At 43.2% G+C, this 23,812-nt stretch overlaps 1 protein-coding gene across 2 annotated transcripts in view; it reads right to left on the bottom strand.

The window, feature by feature from the left end:
- KDM6A (lysine demethylase 6A) overlaps positions 1-23,812 on the bottom strand; it is a 307,417-nt gene that overhangs the window by 80,498 nt on the left and 203,107 nt on the right. The window contains exons 10-17 of one of the 2 annotated variants that reach the window (XM_054973328.1): positions 19,948-20,074; positions 18,307-18,405; positions 10,256-10,475; positions 9,579-9,713; positions 8,983-9,135; positions 8,423-8,518; positions 6,781-6,885; positions 4,531-4,926 (exon numbers count right to left, since the gene is read on the bottom strand). In XM_054973328.1, the coding sequence (XP_054829303.1) occupies positions 4,531-4,926; positions 6,781-6,885; positions 8,423-8,518; positions 8,983-9,135; positions 9,579-9,713; positions 10,256-10,475; positions 18,307-18,405; positions 19,948-20,074 (1,331 nt within the window). The remainder of the gene's footprint in view (positions 1-4,530; positions 4,927-6,780; positions 6,886-8,422; positions 8,519-8,982; positions 9,136-9,578; positions 9,714-10,255; positions 10,476-18,306; positions 18,406-19,947; positions 20,075-23,812) is intronic. The other variant, XM_054973329.1, reaches the window with a different exon arrangement.

Genomic DNA, 23,812 nt, shown 5'->3' with positions numbered 1-23,812 from the left:
TTAGCATAGCCCAGGGCTTTTTTTCAGCGGGAACGCGGTGGAACGGAGTTCCGGAACCTCTTGAAAATGGTCATGTGGCTGGTGGCCCCGCCACCTGATCTCCAGACAGAGGGGAGTTTAGATTGCGCGGAGGGCAATCTAAACTCCCCTCTGTCTGGAGATCAAGGGCGGGGCCACCAGCCATGTGACCATTTTCTCCGAGGGCAACCCACTGAATTCCACCACCCCTTTCCCAGAAAAAAAGCCCTAGCATAGCCACTCCTTAAGGTGAGACATCCTAGGAACTCAGTGCTAACAAATGACTTACATTAACTTAAACTTCAAAGCCACCAAAAGAAGTGATTTCCTTTCTCACTGCTCTTTTTCTTAACTTTCCACTATACACTATTCCTCCAATTTTTATTCATTTCTAACCTGGCACACACAGCAAGAATGGGTACTGGAAACAAACAACACAGAGACTGCTATAATTCTTGCTTCCTGACATTTTAAATAAACTATGAGGGCCAGGCTTGACTCTCAGAAACTATTAGTGTCAAGTGGAGTGGTGCTGTAGGAGCAGACTATGTTGAACGTCATTCCATGGCTGCAAAGCATGAAGCAAACTTTTTGCAATTGTGAAAGGACACAGGGAAGATTATCATTTCCAAATAGTAATACCGAACGGGAAACGAAGCATCCAATACTGGAGAAGGGTACACATGAGGACAAATGAATGTTGCTGGTAATGAACATAAGGCAGGACAGCACTCATTTTAGAATGTCCAGGATCAATGTAAAAATCTAGCCCAAGAAATAGCACACACCTTTATGTTATTCTGACAGAGAAGTGGCTCAAACTGTACATGATGACTATTATCTATAGTTACAAGAACCTCTGCAACCTGTTGGAAGTGATGGATGCATCACTTTCAAGATGTTCAGGAAAGTGGCTTGAACTATTAATGAAGTATTCCTTAATTATATAATCAAAAAAGGTGACTCAGAGTGGGACCACAAGTGACGCCTGACACAGGTTGGACACTAGTAAGCTTCCCTCAAGTTTTGATGGGAAATGTAGGCATCCTGGTCTTGCAGCTTGTCTCTCTGACTGCTGTCCAATGGACTTTTCAACTGTCACTTGTCCAACATTCTGCCAAGCTGCCTACATTTCCCATCAAAACTTGAGGGAAGCTGGCAAGTGTCCAACCTGTGTCAGGCGTCACTTGTGGTCCCGCTCTCAGTCAAGGTGATTCAACTTTTCCATGAACCAATGTTCCCTATATCTTTGATGTATGCACAATGTGATAACTGCACATATACCTTGCTGAATTCTACAACTAAATGCATTACACATCCATGGCCCTGCAAAACTTTTGTGACTTCAAGTTCAGGTCTAAATCCTGAGGTCACTGTGTGCAGCCAAAATGCACCCACCTTCTGGACTCACAACTACTTGGAAGGTAAACTCCTCTGGTAGACTGAATTGGTAGGTAGACCTGTGAAGTCATTTATAATTACTAACCAACTGTATGCCCTCTTATGCCCTTCAGTCATGACTCATGTGTGCCCACAAGATATCTCCTGTACAGATGGAAAGAATCTTTAGCTACAATTACTGCAGAATGCCTATGAAAGTCTGACTGGATCAAGGCAAAGAAGAGGTCTCTGTACACTTTTCTTGACCACAACATCATTGCAAATTTAAAGGTGGTCTGCAGTTTTCTCCAGATGAGGGAAGTTATGTTGCTGGAGGATACAGATGAACTGTAGGAACTTCAAACTGAGGAAATGGAAGCAAAATGACCAATTACTCACCTTCCAAATTAGTTGGGCATAAGGTGGAAGGTGAAAGAGTACTGACAGGTGATCAGCAAGTTCAAGTGAGATAATTACTCATTAACTGCCTCCTTTCTTACTGCACAAGCCCCATCCCCTCTGCACAGGTATTCTGTACTTGCAGAAGACCATGTAAAAGAAAAAGAAACATAAAAATGCCTTCTTTTCCTTCCACTAATTAATAAAATGGTGAGATATAGGTTACCTAGGGATGGGCATTGGTAGGAGTAATTACAAGTATAAATAGTGGAAATAACAACAGTGGCACCTGAAAGACTAACAAATTGAATGTGACCTGAGCTTTCATCAGATAGAGCCCACTTTACCAGACACAAAGAGAGCTTGGGCTAATGAAAGCTTATCCCTTGTTCACTGTTCATGCTTTTAATATAAAACAGACATTAATGCAAGCAGTTGAGTCTCTGGCATCCTTTTGAAAATTGCCATAGGTAGCTGAACATCTGTTTTGGAAGATATCATGAACAATGCACAGTAAAGGATTGGAAAACTATACTGGCAAGAGGCTGAAAAAGATGAGGGAACACTTAGGCAATTGTCATTTTGCAGGCCAACTGAATAATATACATGCTAGAGAAGGAAGCATTTGTCACTTCTCCAAGAAACATTTTTGAGAACAGCTATATTGTGAAAATCCTCGCCATTCACTGCTCAATAAATGTAGTTGCAAAGCATATGAAATAGGAAACTGTGAAGGTGATATGAGAACACTGTTGGGAAGTGAAGGATGCTTTATGCCATTTTTAGGATGAAAATTGTAGGGGAACTAAATGGTTTGGGAAAGCAGGTAAGGAGCACTCCTCAGCAAGACAAATGGGATTAGACAAATATATGATGACAAAATGAGATCTCCATGTCCAGAGGCATACCAAGGTAGGCTTTCCAGAGGCATTTGGTTGGCCAATATGTGGAACTGGATGCTGGACTGATCCAGCAAAACTGCTCTTATGTTTTTATGAAACTGAAATGGCAGAAATGTGCTGCATGAGTGATAAACCCAAGAAGAGTCCAAAGGTTCCAGAGTGAAAAAATCCTTGGGATACTTGTATGGCAAAATACAATTTTCATTTGTCAGAAGTCAGCAAGGTACAGTGCACTGGAATACCATCTCAGAACTTCAAAGGAGGTGATCAACAATAGCATAAAAGGATGGCTTGCCTGTTCATTTGGAGAACAAATGCTAGTTTTGAAAGTATGGTTAGCACAAGCCAAGATTTCAGAGATATTTGTCCTATTAGCAATCTCCATACCAGTTCATCTTTTCCCCCCTGCTCTTGCTCAACATCTCTGTATTGGACAACACACATGTAAAGAGAGGAATTTACATAAAGCCTGACAGTGCATATGTTTAATTCCCATTCAATGGTCTGCCCTCTGAACTGGGCAATGAAGAGTGAGGACAGGAAAAGTAAAGAACAGAATCCATCATGAGGATGGAGCTCCATGCATACATTTTTATTTAAACTTTAGATCTAACATGCATATATCAGGAAGGCATGCTAGACAGATAGGATATTGCAGTATAATTGTAGTCTCCCAGAGTACAAAGCTCTGCAGAGTCAGAATAAATTTAATAGTCCTTAATATCTGAATGTGATATTGTGGCTGAATTAGGGTTGTCAGGTCCCCCAGGGTCCAAACCCGGAGGGGGGGGGGATGCACAGGTGAATTTACTGTGCATATGTGCTCTGAAGCCTTCGTGGTCACACCAGGAATGACGTCATTGCTGGCACGACAATGAAGGATAGCCTCCCTGGGAGTATTTTGCATAAAATCAGCCAATGATTTCATTCCCAGAGTGACAATGAAGGCTCTGGAGAGTGCTGGAACATGCTCCAGAGCTCCCGGGTCTGTGCCTTGCACCTTTCTCCTTGCTGCCTGCCAAGCAAGAGGGGGTGGGGCAGAGGCTGGGAGTAGGGGATCTCCCACTTCCACCAGCAAACTAGGAACCCTTAGCTGAAGATGTTGAAAAACTAAAGCAATAATCAAGTCCAAATGTTTGTTCAAAATTTTAGATCTAAGTTCTCTTGTATAACTTTTAATAGTTGCTTATGATTCCACCATAGGATAACCAATAAGGCAAATAAATGATCATTATAATAAAATCCTTTTGTTGGTAATGGGAATGTAACAGCATCCTGAGAAGACTTCATCATTCCCAAGTTTTAAAAGGAAAGGATACGAGAAAAATGTGAAGTTAAATGCTTGAGTATTATGAAAAACTGTCATGTAATAGAAATCATTATATTTAAAAAAAGCAAGCATGGCATTCAAATTTGGTATTATAAATTATTTTACAACATGCTACCGTAATTGTTTGCATTATAGAACTAACCTACAGGTACCACAGTGTGATTTTTTTCCTGACTATTTTTATAAGAAAAACAAATCAAGGCTGAAAATCTGGCATTTTAGCAAGCAAACATGGACTAGATTGCATTGTTTTGGAAAACTTACTACACTTTGCCAATTTTTGGTATAAAAATATAATTGGGAACTTAATTACTCTGAAACAGTGAACTACTCTGTGAAACTCTATTCCAGTATATTTTCTCTACTTTTAATTATAATGTACAACTTCCAGTACTGTTTACTTTTTTACTTTTAAAATGTAAGTAACTCACATAATAAAAGCTTAAGTCTTTATCAATATTTTCTTCTAGTAAAGTAGGAATAGGAAAATATATTGCATACCTGAGTGGAGTTAGATAGTTGTTTTTTCCACGGCTCCTCTGCGCTGCTGGTCAGGTTTGTGCGGTTATGAGGTAGAGTGAGTGCGTTTCGCTGCAGGTAAGGCACATTTCCATTACTTCCACTTCCTGTTATGTGATTATTGCCTATCAAAATAGTGTCTGAACTACCCAGCGTTCTTGCTGTGCTGCAGGGAACTAAGCCTGCTGGAAAGGGTCCATTAGCCATAGGCTGCCCTGGGCAGGTTGGACGGATTCCATGCTGTGTGATGTTAGGCACTCTGGTTAGAGCAACCTGAGGCTGCTGACCAGAGACAGAGTTTGTAGGCAGTGATGAGTCAGCTGTTGGCCCATTAGCAATTCCAGTAGATCGTACCTGTGCAACTCCCGTCTGCCTCATCTAATAAAAAGTCAAATATAAAGAACATTAGCCAAATGGCACACAAGATTATGGTTCTAAATTTGGGGACTATTTGCACTTTGGTACTCTCCATTAAAATACCAAGTTAATAAATTACTAAAAGAACAGACCATTCCCAGACTTGCTGCCAGAAACTGTTGTACCTGGAAATGTCAGTGCCTGAATTTGATGACCTTCACTTTTGTAATAAATTCTTGCAGTATGGAATGTAAACTAAGTATTGTACTGGTGCTTGCAACAGCAAATGCACACCAGATACTAGACAGCATGCATATTTTGTGGTGCAAAGAAAGCACTAATTGGTCCAAAATTACAGATTGCCAATTTTCTTTGTATTTTTTTAAAGAAATCCCTTTAAACAGAAAAAGTATATGTTGTACAAAATAAATCACCAGTTAAAAGCAAATATTGCTTTATGTATTCACTAATTTATAAGACTGAAGACAGTGAACTTAAGACACCCTCTCTTATTAACAAAGATAGTATAGTCTTGGAATTAACTTAATAATTGGAGACCCAGTTTGGTGTACGCCAGTTTGGTGTAATGGTTAAGAGCTCAGGACTCTAATCTGGAGAACCAGGTTTGATTCCCCACCCCTTTGCCTGAAGCCATCTGGGTGACCTTGGGTCAGTCATAGCTTCTAGGAGCTCTCTCAGCCCCACCCACCACACAGGGTGTTTGTTGTGGGGATGATAATGACATACTTTGTAAACCACTCTGAGTGGGCATTGTCCTGAAGGGTGGTATATAAATTGAATGTTATTATTACTGTTATTATTACCTGTAGCAATGTAGAAGGACTGGACATTACAGATGGCTAGCAGAAAACAGATAACTACTTAGTCCAGCCATGTTCTATGGACAGTGTAGATATTACTTCTAGACCAATAATTCTGTGATGAATTATTGCAGAATACTGTCTCATCACAGATAATTTCACTGAAGTAATACCTCTATCATTAGTAGTTGTGTGTGTTGCCCTCAAGTCACAGGTGACTTATGGCGAACCCTGGAGAGATTTTCATGGCAAGAGACTATCAGAGGTGGTTTGCCATTGCCTGCCTCAGCAACCTGGTCTTTGCTGGAGGTCTCCCATCCTATTACTACCAAGGCCAACCCTGTTTAGCTTCTGAGATCTGACAAGATCAGCTCACCTGGGCTATCTAGGTCAGGGTCATTAGTAGTTAGGAGTTATTAAATTTATAAACTCTTATAGAGACCAAACAGCCTTTTGGAAGTCTACTAAATGTTTACATTATGGTATTCTTGACAACTATTAGCATATTCATTAGCATTCATGTTTTACATATATAAATGTAAATCTTGGAACTTAAACCTGTAGCCAGTAACTTTAGATGTAACAGCATTCCACTATTAAACAAATGGATCTGGGGGATCCTTGTGATCATACACTACCTTTCCCCCCTGCATGTAGTATTCTTTTGTGGCAAACCATAGTTGGGTCTTACCTTTGAACTGCCAACCTATGGCTTGCATTTTCTCTTCCAACTAAGAAATCCCAAAACACAGATGATCTAACTCTAAACTACAGCTTTACAGCTATGAAAGAGGGCTGTATTTGATGACATAAGAGATAAGGAGGAAACAGCACAGGAATCGGAGAAGCCACAAGGCTCACTGACGTAACGGTAAATCATGTTTTGTCATGTCGTAACCAAGTTACTGCAACTCAGGGAATTGATTTAAGAAAAAGGGCTGTTCCAGGCCTGTGTAAATATAAGAATTCTTTTACAGTTGACTACTGTTTGGAAAATAAAAGGCCCAATTAAATAGTGTATGTACAGAATTGAAATAAATGTATTTGCTGGCACCTGCTGGTGTTGCTGCATCAAGACAAACTGACTCTCCAGCTGTTCCAGCATAAGTTTCTGTGCTGGATTTAAATTATTTCTATTTGCACGCAGCTGTTCCAAGTGCTGGAAAAGAAATACAAACAAGTTTCTTAAGCTCCAAATATAAGTTCCAATATTTTTATAACAATTTACATGATCAAATTTATCTTCTGAAATTATCTGTTCATCATTATCTATACTCATTTTTAAAACTAGTTACAGGAGAAATGCATCTGATCTAATCAAAAAAAGACTTGGGTTACACTTAGTCATCAAACAGACAAACTGGAATTTGTTCAGGAAAGGCTTGAATTTAATTAATTGCTGGACTCATAATCTTCCTCCTCCTTGGATGAAATGCCAAGATTGAAGACTTCAACCTTTTCACCTAGTTACTAGGATTCTAAATCAGAGTCCAATCCTGATTTAGATTGCTAGTTGTTGGGAAAGAAGCAAACCTCAATTTAAGTGGTGGCAGAGTGAAATTTCAGTCTAAGTACTATATGGGGAGTTAGTGAGTAAACATGTATATATCCATTCACGTAGGTTTGTACCCATCATGAACAACTCAATATTTATTTCTGACATGTTAATAGAGCTTAAACCATCTACTAGTTGCAAAGATGCAAGTATGGCACTTAAAGTCAGTAACAAATGCTGATACATAATAGCAGAATATCATAAACATGGGAGAAAATGATGAACTATGGGTGAACTATGAAAATGATCAACTATGGTATGGGTTGGATCCCATACAATTTTTTTGTTTTTGATGGAGTTTTTGTGCAAGCAGAAATGCAAGGAAAAGACAGTGGTAGCTACATGTAGTAAGTTAAACTTATTCTATGCTCACGAGTACAAGTTCTTGTGCAATCAGTTTCTGTGCACTATAATATATAGAGATGAAAGTTGCACTAGATCTTGAACCAGTGGAACCATGCTAAGTATGTTTATTTTTCCACTTGAGAATTACTAGATCCAAACCCATGCAAGGTTCCTCTGATCATTTTCCTTTCCTCATAAATGAGACAATCAAGTCACTGGAGAAAGAGAAGCATAAGCAATCTGGCCTTTACGTAGCCAGAGGCTTCCCTAAGTTCTGATTCAGAACAAGCAGGTACAGTACATGAAGTTGTACATATTTTATGGTTTTACTATACATAGCGACTGTATGGTAGTGTAAAAGTCAAAGCATAATATGTAATGGCTAACATTTTGGCAAACTGCCTTACAATGCTAATATGACAAAAAAGTACAAAATGCTCAAACAAAAGTATTTTTTTAAAAGCTTTGTTTTTAAATATTGATCTTATATTACATCTTAGAGACTTCAATGCACAAAGTTAATGTCTACAGAATGCAGTTGAAGCAATAATTCTTATTCTGTATTCCTTATAAATAACAATTCTTACTGTGCATTCTGTTTCATAATTAAAGATACAACTATAAAAATGTTCATACAAAAGTACAAAAGTATTAAGTAAACAGTACAGATTAAAGGAAAATATTAGATATGAAGGAAAGCTTGAAAGAAGGCAGAAGATGAGAAAGATGCAATCATCCAATAATTTCATTAATATTGGAATTTTATGTAAAAGTTGAAAATGTTTTATAGATTTACCTGTAATTTTTGTGGTGTCAAGCACCAAGAATGTACTTGTTGCTGTACTGAAGGATGTGACATTGTATGGCCGCTGCTCCAAGCATCTAAAGTGTTCTAAGTAACATTAAAATTAAAAGCATTAATGTCAATAAGCATTAATTCAAATGAGTCATGTCAAGAATGTTTTCTTTCAAAAGAAAGTATCACTAAACATAATTCAATTGCACTTAATATAATTAGTAGGAGAAAAAGTAAATAATCAGTTGTGATGAAGAACTAAAAAACCAAATGGTGAATTTAAAGTTCATCTATTAAAACTAATTTTAGTGCTTGCAATAATACTAATGTGATGATTAAGTATTCTAAATATAAGCAAAAGTGGAAGACAAATGGTATGATTCTTTTCCTGACTTCTGGTATGCTAAAGTTACTGTAATGTCCAGCTAGTCTTAAACAAAAATCGCTGTTGTGCATGTTGCATATCTAATTGTCAATAAAAGAATTAGCTGAAAAGTGCATCTAGATGCCAGAGGATTAGACCCTTGTAACTGAGTGGGACTTTTATATGAGAAATATACCTTCGTTGGACTAGATGTTCTTTTCCTCTTGGCTGGACTGGACAGGTCATCTACATGGCTAGAAGGAATCATGTGTAGTGGCAATTGCTGTGAAATAGGTGTTTGACTGAGGCCTAGTACAGGTTCAGTATTTTGATGAAGAGGTTTACAAGCCTAGGAATCAAAGGAGGAAGAAAAAATATGGTTCTACGCATTCTTTAAAAACCCCTTAATCTACCTATCTTTTACAAGCTGTACATTTTAAAATGGGCTGTGTGACTACTCTGAAATAATTTACTGAAATCAATTTCTATAGCATCACCAGATGAGCAGTGTGTACCTTTCATGGGGTTGTTTTTAAAATAAAAACTGCTGCAAGTTCTATGCAGGGTGAAATCTTTCTGAATATCATGAAAACCCACAAAGGTTCTAAATTGGTAACCCCATATTCCTGCCAAATCACAGGGAAAGTATTCTTAACCTTCTTTTGCTAATTATTTTTGTTACCAGTGAAAAACTAGCTCTGTGCTACAGCAAAATACTCTTGATTACTACAGATTGATTGAAAAGAACCCTTAAAAAGCTGGGCACTTGCAGAACATAACCCAACTTCTCACCTGCTGTGCTGTGTTCATGGCACCCTGCCTGGAGGTAAGCTCTGCGGGGATTGGTAGGCTCCATGCCTCCTCAATACTAGGAAGTAATTTAGTTTTATTCTGTAGACTACCTTGTGGAAGGTTACACAACTGAGCCTAGGAAAAATTATGTAAAAAGTAAATTTAACACAAGCCTAATTTAGTAAGATCAATCCATGAAATCTTCCTAAATTCTGCACTCTATTGTGTCTTAGAAAGAATAAATTTTAAATCTGGGGTTTCAGAGAGGAGCTAAGGACAAAGAGGGTAACCAGAATATAAACCTTTGTGAGAATCAGAACAAAGCTGAGCTCTGGTTTCAGAGATCTCATTTATGCTCTGGTTCTGAAATTGCAAACAAGAGTGAAAAGGTAGTGTGTGTATTCTCTCTCTAAATGCTATGATAAATTAAAATGTAGACAACATAAAATATACATAATATATGTTAAAGTACAAAACTAAAATATTATTTAAGAACTGAGACCCATTTAAAATGAGAAATAAAATGAAGCTGCAAGCTATGATATGTTTACAATGCAAATGGGAAACAAGATTACACACATCATGAAAAATTACGTTAGCTGTGGTATCTATTCCCCCCTTTCCTGTACCCATGACAGTATTAAAAGATTCCCCTATTCTTAGACCAAAGTTTGTACCTGTAAATACTTTATCCGTGCTGCAAGTGCAGAAGTATTACTACAATTTTTGCTTCTGGTTGCATTTAAGTAGCATTTAATGGCATCCTGAGACTGGTTGCAGGACTCATAGAGGGTGCCAAGGTCCATCCAAGCTGCAGCGTGGCCATGGTCCAACTGCACAGCACAGATATAAGCCTGTAAAGCATCCATAGGCTGATTCTGTTGCTGGTACAGCACACTGATGAGAAAGATGAATGAAACATTTAATTCTGGAAGGCAATATCCCATTTAGCTCCACAGTATCACAACAATACTTTTCTATATCACAATAAATGTAAATATCAACAATCCAACACATTATCCAGTTTTGCAACTTTATCTCAAATCTGGGCGGAACAATGCAAAGCATAATTGCCATACAACCTCAATGAGTAACAATGGAAAATGAAGATATCCCATAAAAGCCCTCTTTAATTGGAGGCTGTACAACAATAGTTGAGAGATAAACCCAATTGCCAGTATTTGTTTATTTGGAAAATTATATGCTGCCTCTCTGGAGACTTGCTTGAGGCAATATATAGACATACAATTCATTCATTTGAATCTGCAACACAGAGATGTGAAATTACCAGAAACGTTGAATACTGGGGCGGGGTGTGTGTGTGTCATTTAGCGTATAAAATTGCACTAAAATTTAAAAGTATAACAGTGCAATCGTGAAGGAGGGGGTGAAAGTGCTCAGGAAGTCGACTAAGAGGTATGATGGTGTATCTCGCACTTATGCCATTGTAACCCCGTCCTACAATGACACAGCAGCATGGCATCATTCCACCTGTATTCCCTGCCAGTACTTGGCAGCAGCGGCTGCACACAGGCAAAACTAGGGCATAACCCCTTGCACCAAAAGGCCAGGGCACACATTAATCCACTCCCTAAGCTGTTTCAGACACGGGAATACTCTCAGCAGCAGCAGCAGCAGCAGAAAGCTATGCCTCGAAAAAAGATGGCATAGCCCATAGGGCCCCCACTTGCAAGGAACAGTCGCCTCCCTTCCACACCCTGCCCCACTCAAGTGGCCCAGTGAAACATAGGATGCCGACTACTATGGCAGTCAATCAGCTTGAGCCTCTGTGATAGCCGAGACCCCCTCCCTGGTGCCCAATCATTCCCCCCCCCCCACATAACCTTTGGTCAGGATGCCCATGAAGGAAAGTAGGGACATGGCTAGAAGCTCTGCCTAAGAGCCTTCTGCTGCAGAGACTTAGAGCACGAAGTGGGAGAAAGTGCACATGGTGGCAGGGCAAGAGTGCATAGGAGAATTTTGCAAAAATTGGAGTGTACCTTGCACAAACATACAGAAGAAGAGTTAAGTCCAGAATGTCTTACTAACAGCTACCACCCAAGTTCCCTTACATGTAACCCGTCTTCTGAGTACTGGCTTCAAGAGCAGTGAAGACACAATGACAGATAAAAAAGAGCTGAGGAGCTGGCTGCCCTGACTTGCTCATGCACACCAGCCTCCTCTCTCTCCTCCCCAGCACCACCTCCTAAATGCCAGTCTTTGCAGTTGAGGCAGTCCAGTGGCAGAGGGTGGGGTAGCTCCTCCCCATAAGCCAGCATGGCCCATGCCTGCCAAAGGCAGTCATCCAGTGAGCTGCACTCAACATAGGTATGTTAGATAGGGGGAGAAGTTCTAGCAGCCCATGTTGGGGTTCCCAACATGGAGAGAGCACAGCCGCAGGTTGGAGTGACTGAGTGCTTGCTCTCATAACTCCACTGCGATGGTGGGCGCAGAACCTCTCGACTGTCTCCCTTACAGGATCAGAGCTTCAAGAAATCACAGCAACAGAAGAACATCCAGATGCAGCCGAGGAGCACTTTCTTGCGAGAGGACCATTCATCATCTGGGCTGCTGTCAGCACCTGCAACAGCAGAGCCACCAACAACGGAGCCACGCCCCCCCCCTGTAGAGGATTTCCAGGCCCCTGGGGCCCAGCCCAACTAAGGGGAAGGAACACAGGCTGCCTGGAAGGTCCTGTTACAAATAACACACTAAATAAGCTGCCACCAGCTCCCCAGTCTATCCCTAAGACAGAGGGTGGCGCTTGGGGAGAAATTGTCATCCCATCACCCATTGGTGTGTGGGGTCCCACAGGGGGCAATACACTCCCCTTTACTGTTTAACATCTACATGCGCCCCCTTGCCCAGTTGGTGCGAAGTTTCGGGCTTGGGTGTCATCAATATGCAGATGACACCCAGCTGTATCTGATGATGGATGGCTGGCCCGGCTCAGCCCCAGATGTCCTAGAACATGTGTTTGCAGCCGTGACTGACTGGTTGAAACACAGTCGACTGAAACTGAACCCAACAAAGACAGAGGTCCTGTACTTGAGCCACGGAGGACTGGATTCGGGACTCCGGCTCCCAGCCCTTGACGGGGCACAGCTTGTGCCAGTTCCGAGGGTTAGGAGCCTGGGGGTGATCCTAGATGCCTCCCTGAAAATGGAGGCACAGGTCACAGCAGTTGTCAGATCTTCTTTTTTCCACCTGCGGCAGACCAGGCAACTTGTCCCTTACCTGTCTACCTGTGACTTAACTACAGTGATCCAGGCAACGGTCATCTCTAGGTTAGATTATTGTAACTCACTCTACGCGGGCCTGACCCGAAGATTACAGCTGCTGCAAAATGCAGCGGCACGCATCATTATGAAAGCACCAAATAGGGCGCATATTACACCAATATTGCGCGAGCTGCTTTGGTTGCCAGTGGAGTATTGGATCAGGTTCAAGGTCTTGGTATTGACCTATAAGGCCCTGTGCGGACTGGGGCCAGCGTACCTGAGGGACCGTCTCTCCCCGTATATTCCCCAGGGGACCCTCCGATTGGGAGGAAAGAAATTGTTATCAGTCCTTGGCTCCAAGGAGGCCCGCCTGGCCTCGACTACAGCCAGAGCTTTCTCAGTCCTAGCTCCTACCTGGTGGAACGCTCTGTCTACCAAGACCAGGGCCCAGCAGGATCTACTATGTTTCCGCCGGGCCTGTAAGACAGAGTTGTTCCACCAGGCTTATGGCTGAGGCTGGGCCTCCACTGGCTGGAGGATACAACATCTACCCCCCTCCCTGTGAGAGCTGCCCACCACTGTTTTTAAGCTGCTGCTATATTCAGTTGTACTGTTGTATTATTTGTTATTAATTGTATTGCCACCATCAGGAAAAGAGTGCTGCTATTTTTGTATGATATTTTTGTATGATGTTTTTAAACGTTTTAATATGGAATGTTTTAAATGTTCTTAATATTGTTATCTGCCCTGAGCCTGCTCGTGGGGAGGGAGGAATACAAATATCAAACAAACAAACAAACAAACAAACAAACAAACAAACAAACAAACAAACAAACAAATAGAAGTAAATAAAATAAATAAATAAACAAATAAATAAACAAATAAATTGGCTAAGGAGTTAGGGAGCAAAGCTCCAGAGTCTATTAGGGAATTAGCCACAGCAAAGTCTACCTTGCAAGGGCAAGTTTGCAGGCAGAGTTCACAGTCAAAGAACAGTTGTTTGGTAGGTATATCTCAAGCACACACAGGGTGAGTTCAACAAAGGTTTTATAGCAGTGAGGCTTCAGAGTCTTAATAACCCACACAAGGTAAAAATAGAAAGGTTTATTAATTCAAGGTGCAAGGTTATCACACATAAGACCCAAAGTGAGCACAAACAACAACAACAAAAAGATCTACAGCACTACGCTCTACATACCACACTGAATTCTTAGGAGGCAAAGCAAGTTGGTTTCTCAAGCACAGCAAGCAAAAATCCCTGGCAAAGGGTCCACAAAATAGCCAAAGCAAAAGATGGATCTTCAGTCCTTCTCATCAAGTGGAGCCAGAAGCAAACGAAAGAGCATGGGCAGAGGTCTGAGAGAGACACCCACCACAAGCTTCTCCATGTTGGCTAACAGCTGGTTTATATTGGTTCAAGCTGGAACCAAAGTGAGGCAGGCCTGAAACCACACCCATTCCTAGCTTGACTACATCACCTGACAAATGCGAAAAGGGTGGTGCGACAAGTCTGCAGCTCTTGGCACACGACCCAAATCTACAGGTGCCATGTTAATTACCAATTAGCCAGCAAGAACAGCTTATCTTGACTCAAGGACAGAGTGAACATAACTTACTGCTAGCGAAAGCGAAAAGCCTCTCCAAAAGGAGGGAGGGAATTTCTCTAGACACGGAAGCTCCAAATCAGCTCTCAAAAGGGCTTCCCATATACTCTTAAACATAACTTTTTTTCTTTACACCCCTCCCCCCCCCCAGTTGATGAACACTCTCCCATTGGTGTGGCAGGCCTGGCTTTGGCTTGAGCAGGGCTGAGGCCATCGTCTTCCCTGTACATGTCTATTCTTCCCCTTCAGGCAAGTTGCAGGCCACCTAGGACACTCAGGAGCATGGCTGTGTCATCTCTCGGCAACCCCTTATGACTGGCTATCTTGTCAAACCTCTTGGATGGTTCCGCAGTCAGCCCACAGCTTAACAGGGCTCCTGGGACAGCAGCATGAGGACTGGCTCTCCTGGCTCTGGCTGATGTGCACATAGACAAGTTGTTCAGACATCCTCTGCTCTTTTAGCAGTTCAATGAAGTCTGTATCAACTATCAACTCTGTCTATTGGCCTTCTTGCTTGTTGTTGAACCCCTCCCTCCCATCTTTCACTTCCCTGTACGGCTGCCTTGTCACACAACTGTGAGGATGGTCTCTGTTCCAGATTGGAATGGACGAGGTGGCTCTAGGAATGCTAATGACACCTCTGCACCTTCGTGGGGCTCTGGTGCCCAAAAGACCAGGGGCCCAGAGGTACCTTAGAGTCAATGTGCCCAATTAGCTTGCTTCCCCTGCCTCTCCCTAAAACCCAACTAGGAACAGGGTGGACCATGGAGTGAGGTTGATGTGCTCAAAGGGGGGGGAGTAAGACTATTTGTCCCCTACCATGCCATTAGACTCTTAGAGTCTGAGAAGCCAGGCAGATGCTGGAGATTGTGGGGGGTGAAGATGATGCTGGGGGGGCGGGACGGCAGGAACAGGGAGAGAGGCTAAGGTTACGGGCCAGGCGTAATGCATTGGTGTGCCCTGGCTGCCTTGGGACACACAGTGCCATCAAGAAGTGGCTGGGAAAATATGGGTTGGACCAGGGGACTCTTGCTCTGCGCCGAGACCGGCAGCCACCCGAGTGAAGTCTGTGCCCCCGGGGTGGGTTTTCTGTGCCCGGGTACATCAGTCCTTGTGGGGGGGGGCAGCCAGTCCTTGCACTGTGATCACAGATGGGGGCACAGATCCCTGTTTCCAGAAGAAGATGAAGGAGAAATAGTAGTAATGGTGGTGGGAGAGGCCAGCAGCTCCCTGGATTGATCCTTCCATGTGGAATACTGATCTGGGGAAATCAGAGGGTGCAGGTGATGGTGGTGCAAGCACATGCCAGTTCTCTGTCAATCTGCACCAGGTTAACTGTCTCAATCAGACTGACCCAGGGAGCCCAAGAACTCCCCAGGCTGGATGAGCCTCCCTTTCCTCCACTCGCCATCTCTGGAGGACCTTTTTTGTCACATGAGTGGCCCTGCTGCCCAGGCATGGAGACGTTGACCAGCAACAGCGGTAGGTCCCAGAGTGTCCCCAGTATCCATCAATCCAAGATGCTTGTGGCCACCTACTTAGCAGCCCTCCCCCCCACTGATAGAGGTTTTCCACTAGAGATCCCCCTCATCTGCATAACATGATTCTTTGTGGCAGCCGGGGGTTGGGGTGAGGATCAGGGCATCATGGAAACTCCCTGGAAACTTGGCCACCAGGTCCGTAAACAGATCCTGTATGGCCACCCTATCCAGGTAAAATTAGTCCAGGCAGGTGCTGTCTGGAATCAGGAGGGTGCCGATGTGCTCATGAATTGCCTGGTACAGTGCCTCCTCTGGCACTGACGCACCACCCAAACATACAATGTTGGCAGGAGGTGGATCAGATGAACCCCTGGGGTTGGGTGGTAGAAGCAGGCACCAGGCAAGGGCAGGGAGTGTGGAGGCTGCAGGGAGTGGGGTCATATTAGTGGGGCCATAGGGAAAGGAAGAGCCTCCCAAATCTCACCTTGCCAGTTATCATAACCTGGGGACTCTGAGTAGGTTCTGGATGTCCTGTGTCCATTCTACATGCTTCTGGGCTATGGTGAGCAGAGTGCCTTTCTCACGGAGATTTCCCATGCTGCATGGCTTTGTCTCCATATTCCTCTGTATGGAGGCAGCACGGCCATGGAGAGCTCTGGAGGAGGCAGCCACTGGCAGCTGAACCAGACTGAGGCTAGGAAGGCACTCATGTATGGCCTAGTGGTGGAGTACACCTGCGTTGCCCTACACACTGCCAGAGTTGCCTTGGCCACTGCCCACCACCAGGTCTTCTGGCAAATGGCGACAGAGTACGTGTCTGCCCTGTGGGACGCAACCCAAAGAGAGATGTCCGCTTTGAAGCACTGGAATGATTCCTTCAGGATGGCTCGAAAACATGTGCGTGCCCTCATGGTCAGGGCAGCCAGTGCAGGAGTGTTTGCCCAGGGCAGAGGTGGTCAGGCACGTGGTGATCCACCCATCATGGTGGACAACCTTAACATTGAGGATGGTCAGGATGTGTTGCAGGGGCTGAGACACTGGCCGGGGGAGGGGGCGGGGGGGCTGGACATGGCCCTTGCCTCCCCTTGCTAACCGCAAGAACCCTCACATCTCAGCCGTTTCCTTCCCATCTGATAAGCCATTCACCCCGTGCCACCGTCGCAGTGACCTGCACCTTCTAAGGAGGGGGTGCATGACCACATCTTAGAACAGTAGTAAGGTGGGGGGCCTTCCAAGTGAGTGGTGTGTCTGCTGCCAGCCTGACCTTTGCCAAATGTGGGGGGGTCAGCATGTGCCCTGCCTGCCTCTTGGCTGAGCAACTTCCCCCTGCCCATTCGCAGGGTCCCTCTTGGGCTAGGAGCCTCTGTGGCAGTGAGGTGAGCATGATCCTGTAAGGGGGGGGGGTCTTTGCACCCTAAGCACCCGGTCTCTGCAGGGGAGGGGAGTGAAAATGACAGGCAGTGCCGAGGGGGGCCATCAGCAAGGGGGTGGAGCCTCAATGGCCTGCCTGGCCCAGAGAGGAAATAGGGGGTCCACTGGCACTCCCACCCATGGAGGGCTTCCTCCGACTGGCTGCCTCAGTACAGGTTCCACAATAGTGGGGGAATGTGGTCCTCAGCTACCTGCTCCTCTGGCGGGGAGAACAGAGATGTTGACAGGCGGCACAGATCATGCCAGTTCACTGGCTGCACCTTTGCTTGCTGCTCGCAAACCTTTCAAGAGGAGTGGCATGGCCACTGGGGGATATTGGCGGGGTTGTCACGGAAAGGGGTGCATGTCCTGTGGCCTCGCCATGCTTTGCCAGACTTGTCCGCCAGTGTAGCTCTCCCGTGAAAGTCCTTAGGGAGGGGATGAGCGGCACCACAGATCTTCGGGTGTGTAAGCACTGGTGAGGAGGCAAGCCTTAGGACTGCACTGTAAATGCTTAATTTTCCACAGGGAAAATTACAAATATTCCCAATAAACTTTCCAATAAACTGTAGAGTCTCTCTCATAAAATTTTCACTGTATACATTTAGAGCGAGCAAAACTTTGTCTTAAAAAGAGTTTCACTCATTCCAAAAGAGAAAATGTTTAATACAAGCTTTTCAGCCCTCTCCAAACATTCCTTAGAAGGAAGGCAATAAAACTAAGAAAACACTGTTTGTTGTGAATGCTTCTGGTTTTGGGGGGGCCTTTCCATCTGTAATCTAGCATCAATAAAGATAACTGAAAATTAAGAACTGTAAAGTACAGTAAAATCATAAATGAAAGCTGAAATATGCCTTGCTCAAATATACTGGGCTGAACCTAAAATCTCCTAGCATTCATAGAGAGTATTCTGCTAATGAAAGATTTCATTCATAAGGGAAGATTCCTTTGCAAGTGGAGGGCACATTTGCATCCAACCTACATTTCATAGTAAAAGTAACAATACTCTTACCCTATAGAACACCATGTGTCTGCGCTTGCTTCTGATTTATCAATAGACTGCCTATAAGATATAAAGGCATCCTGAACTTTCCCAATACTTGAATAGCACCTAAGATAAAAGAAAGTTATCATTAACACAGTAATTGAGACAAATTTGACAAAGGGTTTGCTTTTAACATCGGATTAAGAAAAAGCTGTGTTATCACAAAACATGTACTGAATGAAATTCAGAATGTTGTATCCCCCCAAAAAGGAAACTGATTTCTTTTTTACATATCATGAAAAGTGCAAACGGTAAACCATTATTTGTAGCATTTAACTCATCTATCACTCAGCTCTGAGCAATACGTAACACTGAAAAAAATCTCAGCAGAAAAGTATAGGGATTTTATAATATATTTAAAAACTCAATCATTCTACTTCACTACTTTTTGTGCTTCAAAGTCTAACAGAAATAACCTTCAACATGAACTGCATTTAATCCAAGATTTAAAGCAAATGTAACATTTTAAACTACAAAACGGTTTACTTTCCATGCTTATTGTTCTCTAGTCTCAATGGAAAGAATCTGTTTATAGGCACAACAGAGACTGTACTGTAGGCTGTAGTCCATTAATTTAGTTGATAATATATCTTTCTAGATATACAGATCATCTAAAGATTTAAAATTAAGCAAAAGGAAACACCCAATATATACCAAAATAGAAAAGAGTCCAGTAGCACCTTTAAGACTAACCAACTTTACTGTAGCATAAGCTTTCGAGAACCACAGTTCTCTTCGTCATATGCATCACCAACGTATACCATTTCTAGACAATGTCCTAATCATCTTTACTAAGATAAAATCAACATTGCATAAATAGCTTGTTTTTATCCAACAGCATTCTTTCACAAGAAAGCAAGCCTTGAGTTTCTCAGGTTTTTTTTTTAAAAGGAAAACAGTAGCTATATATAATACATCACACTATTTTTAATAAACTGCTATGGTAGAAGGTATTTTTACATATGTCATATAACACAAACAGAAGGTAAAGATGATCAATCTTAAAGAAACATGTATTACTTGAGATTTAAACCATGCATTGTGGCCAGGCCAGGTGACTGACAACTCTGCATTTGTAGCCCCAAGCTGGAATCCAAAAAGGAAAAGTCAACAAGTCCCAGATAAGCCACTTAAGAGATGGCTGATGAGGGAGAAGGGATGTCACAAACTAGTTCTGGCATAGAAGGATAACTGTAGACAGCCTCTTGGATGTATTCCAAATTCATACACTCACTCCAATACCTAGATATACATTCCTAACACTTTTTATCAAAGTTATCTGCTGCAGTCAATAACCCATACATGATATCAACAACATCATTTTTCACAATGTTACACTTTCTGCTATACATTTAAGGAGGCATCAAATATTAGCCACCTGTTTTTCATACATCTACCCCGCTTTTCCTCTAAAACATTCAAGAGGTAGCAAGGCATGGAGTTACGCAATCCTGTGACAGAGGTTAAGGCTGACAGTGCTGGACTGACTCAAGGTTACTCATTGACCCTGCATGCCTAAGCAGAGATCTGGACCCAGGTTTCCTAATCTTATTCTAACCGCTACATAATAATCTTATTCAAAATTCTTTTATGTCACTCATTTTTTACCTTCCAAGGAAATACCAGGACTGGCCAGAGTTGGGATCTGCCTCTAGAGACTTCTGGAGACACTGAATAGCATAGTTTTCCTTGGTGGCTTTATCTCCTAACTGATCCACTGTGTGATGCATCCAGCCTAAGAAAAAGTACATGTGAGTTGAAGATTTATCCAGCAGGATTTAATTTACCTTCTCACGTTGATTACTGCATATTTTTTATAGAATATGGTTACTGACCAATGTAGTTCATATTTAAAATAATATAAACCAATAATATAAAGAAAAGATACTATGAAACACTGACTACATTTACTGGAACTTCATTCAGAGAATTCATAGTATACATTTTGTGACTAAAAAGTCAAGATCTGAAATCCTTTAAAAACATGTACTTGTTCTATTTTTGTAACAGCGATCATATAATACTATGAAAGAACACTGAAACAGCTCCAGATAGGAGGTTGTTTTGGTTACCTTGAAAAACATGCAGTGAGACCAGATTTAAAAAGAGCCCTTGTTTAAAAAAGATACAACAAGGTTACACCTATCTGTAACTGTTGTTCATCGAGTGTTCTTCTGTGCAGGCACACATGGGAAGTGTGCATGCCCAGGCCAGCTGCAGATTTATCAAAGCTCCGAAAGGCATGAGATGCTCACCTGGCCTTTTGTGCACTTTTGTAGTTGGCGGCACGGCTATAAAAGGCAGAGCGAGCAGATCCCTCCCTTAGTTCAATAAGATGCCGGTGAAGGAGAAAGTAGTATATTTAAAGAGTATACGCGGGGAAAGGAGGGAGGGATGTGTACCTGCACAGAAGAACACTCAATGAACAAAAGTTACAGGTAGGTGCAACCCTGTTTTCATTGTTGTGTCTTCTGTGCAGTGCCACACAGGAGAGTAGCGAGCTAAGTTACCCAGGAGGTGGGCATGTTGCTCTGCATCGAAAAAGACTCTTCAGGATTGCTTTGCCGACTACAGCATCCCTTCTGGAGTCTATGTCAATTGCATAGTGCTTAATAAAGGTGGACGGAGTTGAACAGGTGGCTGCTTTGCATAAGTCCACAAGTGGAATGCCCAGACTAAATGCTGACGAAGTCAACTGGGCCCTTGTCGAATGTGCCCTGATGTTCAAAGGGCAAGGTTGTTCGGATTGTCCATAACACTCCTTAATGAGCCACACCAACCAGTTGGAGATGGTTTGGGTGGTGACTAGAGATGGGCAGAAAACGAACCATGAAACATAATTCCGTTCGGAACAGCTAGTTCATTTTTAAAGAAACGCGTTCCGAGCAGTCATATTTTTAAGGAACAAATGAACTTTCCTACCGTTCCGTTTTCCTGGTTTTAGCAGCAACACACATTTATTCCATCACCCAGGCAACAGTGGCAGTCTTCAGGTTGCCCCCAATCTGAGGCCTCCATGTTTGATTGGCAGCTGTCCTTGGCAAGTAGAGAACTCCCATGTCTGGCCAATCCAGCCAGGGAAAGGGGGGGAAGGGTTAGGATCTCTAAGGCAACTGAGGAGATGGGTCTTCAGCAGCCACGGTAACACCAATCTCTTCCTCCAAAACCATGTTAGACACCTTTTTTTTCCCCAACCAGAGTGTTCCTGTGTTGTTCTAATCTTGGCTTTTTCTGGAAAGCCATGTGACCTGATTTCATTTTTTCTCCTGAGTGGATTGTAGTGAGCTTGCTGGCTGCCTGGCTGGCTGTTTTGCTAGGAGAGGATCTGTGGCCACTTCTTGCTTCTTGGGAAGGCACTAAAAATCCTCTTTTCATTTCTCTTTCTTCCTTTTCTTACTGGGGACTGGGGGAGGTTCTTGGAAAAGAGTGCTTTTCTCCCTTTTTTTCCCCCATCCCATTCCAATGCTGGCTTTTCACACACACCCCTCTCCAGCCTAGTCCTAGGCCTTTGAGTGGGACTGGGTTCTTGCTTTTCTAAGTGAGTTTTATTTGCTTTTTCTCTGTTTCTCCCTCTCTGTTTTTTGAGCTCCAATCTTCTGGTTTGGTTTCTGGGGGTTTGTGGCCCCCCTTGCCCAAGGAGCCCTTCTTTTATTTGCTTTTCTTTCTCCCTCTGCTTTTTGGAGGGTCTGTCTTCTGTTTTGTGTGCCCCCCCTCCAAGGAGCCTAACTTTTCTGTAGGTTGGCTCCCTATGTGTGTGTGCACTTGTGTAGTGTAGTGCAGTTTTCTTTTCTGCACACTCCTCCAGTGCCCTTCACTTTTATCTGAAGTGCCTCTCAAGCCAGTGCCATTGGGCTTGTGCCTCTGGTGTGCAGATTCACATCTGCACACGGTTGCTCAAACGTCTCTGCTACGCACACCATCAGCGCATGCACCGTTTCATTTTATTTTGAGCCCCTTTCCAGCGGGGGACAGTGTCTGGGTGGAGTTGGTTTTGGGGGCTGCCTGCTGACACACAACTGCATGGGTAGCTTTCCTGTCTGCAGGCTCCCCACGGCAGCGGCAGAACCCTGAACTCAAACTGGTTCGGGAATAGGGTGCGGTTCGGAAGTTCGTGGTTTGTGTTCCAGCAAAATGAGCGAACCTCAAACCAAGCTGTTTGTTTTTTTCCTGTTCCGTGCCCATCTCTAGTGGTGACTTTCTGTCCTTTTTTTAGCTCCTTTGAAGGAGACAAATAGATTAGGGTCCTTTCTGAAGGCAAAAGTCCTGTCTAGGTAAAAACATAGAGCATGCTTGACGTCCAATGTGTATAGGAGCCTGTCAGCCTCTGTAGAAGGTAAAGGACAAAAGACTGGTAATGTCTTGGTTGAGGTGAAAAGCAGAGACCACTTTAGGAAGGTACTGGAGGCTGGGACGGAGAACCACCTTGTCTGCAAACATTCTGAGGAAAGATGGATCATACCTCAAGACTTGCAGTTCACTTGCCATCCCGGCGGATGTAATGGCTATTAAGAAGGCCGTCTTAGCTGTCAGAAATTTGAGAGAACAGGTAGCTAATGGCTCGAAAGGCTTATGCATGAGAGTTGTTAAAACCAAATACAGGCTCCACTGAGGAGTGGGTTTGGACACAGAAAGGTAAACATTAGCCAAGCCTTTAAGGAGAAGAGGGACCTACCATTCACTCCCTCATAACAGGCAAAGATGGCTGCCAGATGGAACTTCACAGAGGAGTTAGAGAGTCCTTGGTTCTTTAACAGGATCAGATAGTCTAAGACAGATGACAAGGGAGTCGAGAAGGGGCTAAGCCCTGTTCAACTGCCCAAAGAGAGAAACATTTCCACTTCCAGAATATGACTTTTGGGTGGAAGACTTTCTAGCCTGTAAAATTATGTTTCTGACTGGGGAAGAGAACTCTAATCGGGAGGGGACACTATCCAAGCTCTCACTTTCAGAGTGTCTATATGATTGTAAAGAACCACATTGTCCTGAAGAAGGGTTGGTGACAGCAGAAACCAATTATGTCCTTCCCTGTGACATTCTGAACAGGGTGGAGAACCAAGCTTGTCTTGGACAATAAGGGGCAATTACAATCGCTGATGTCTTCTCCCTCACCATTTTGCTGTTAAAGTTATGAATGGGAGAGAAGGGAAGCATACAGCAAACTGCCTGATTAGCAGATTTGGGAAGTGTCTCCTAGGGAGGACTTCCCTTTGCCTGCTCGATAGCGGTACTGGGGACACCTCTTGTTAAGTGTGGTAGCAAACAAGTCTATAGTTGGAAATGCCCAGTTTCGGAACAAGGGTTGAAGGAAGTCCATATGGATGGACCATTTGCAACTGAGATCCTTGGACCAACTCAAGGCATCTGCCAGTGTTGTCCTCCCTAGTGATGTGGATGGTTGTGAGGGAAACCTGATGTTGGATTGTCCATTTCCAAATCAGAAAAGAGTACTTGGAAAGGGACAGAGAGACCATTC

The sequence above is a fragment of the Eublepharis macularius genome, chromosome 3 (genome assembly GCF_028583425.1).
Source record: "Eublepharis macularius isolate TG4126 chromosome 3, MPM_Emac_v1.0, whole genome shotgun sequence".
Classification (NCBI taxonomy): domain Eukaryota; kingdom Metazoa; phylum Chordata; class Lepidosauria; order Squamata; family Eublepharidae; genus Eublepharis; species Eublepharis macularius.
This window is presented reverse-complemented; position numbering and strand designations above follow the sequence as displayed.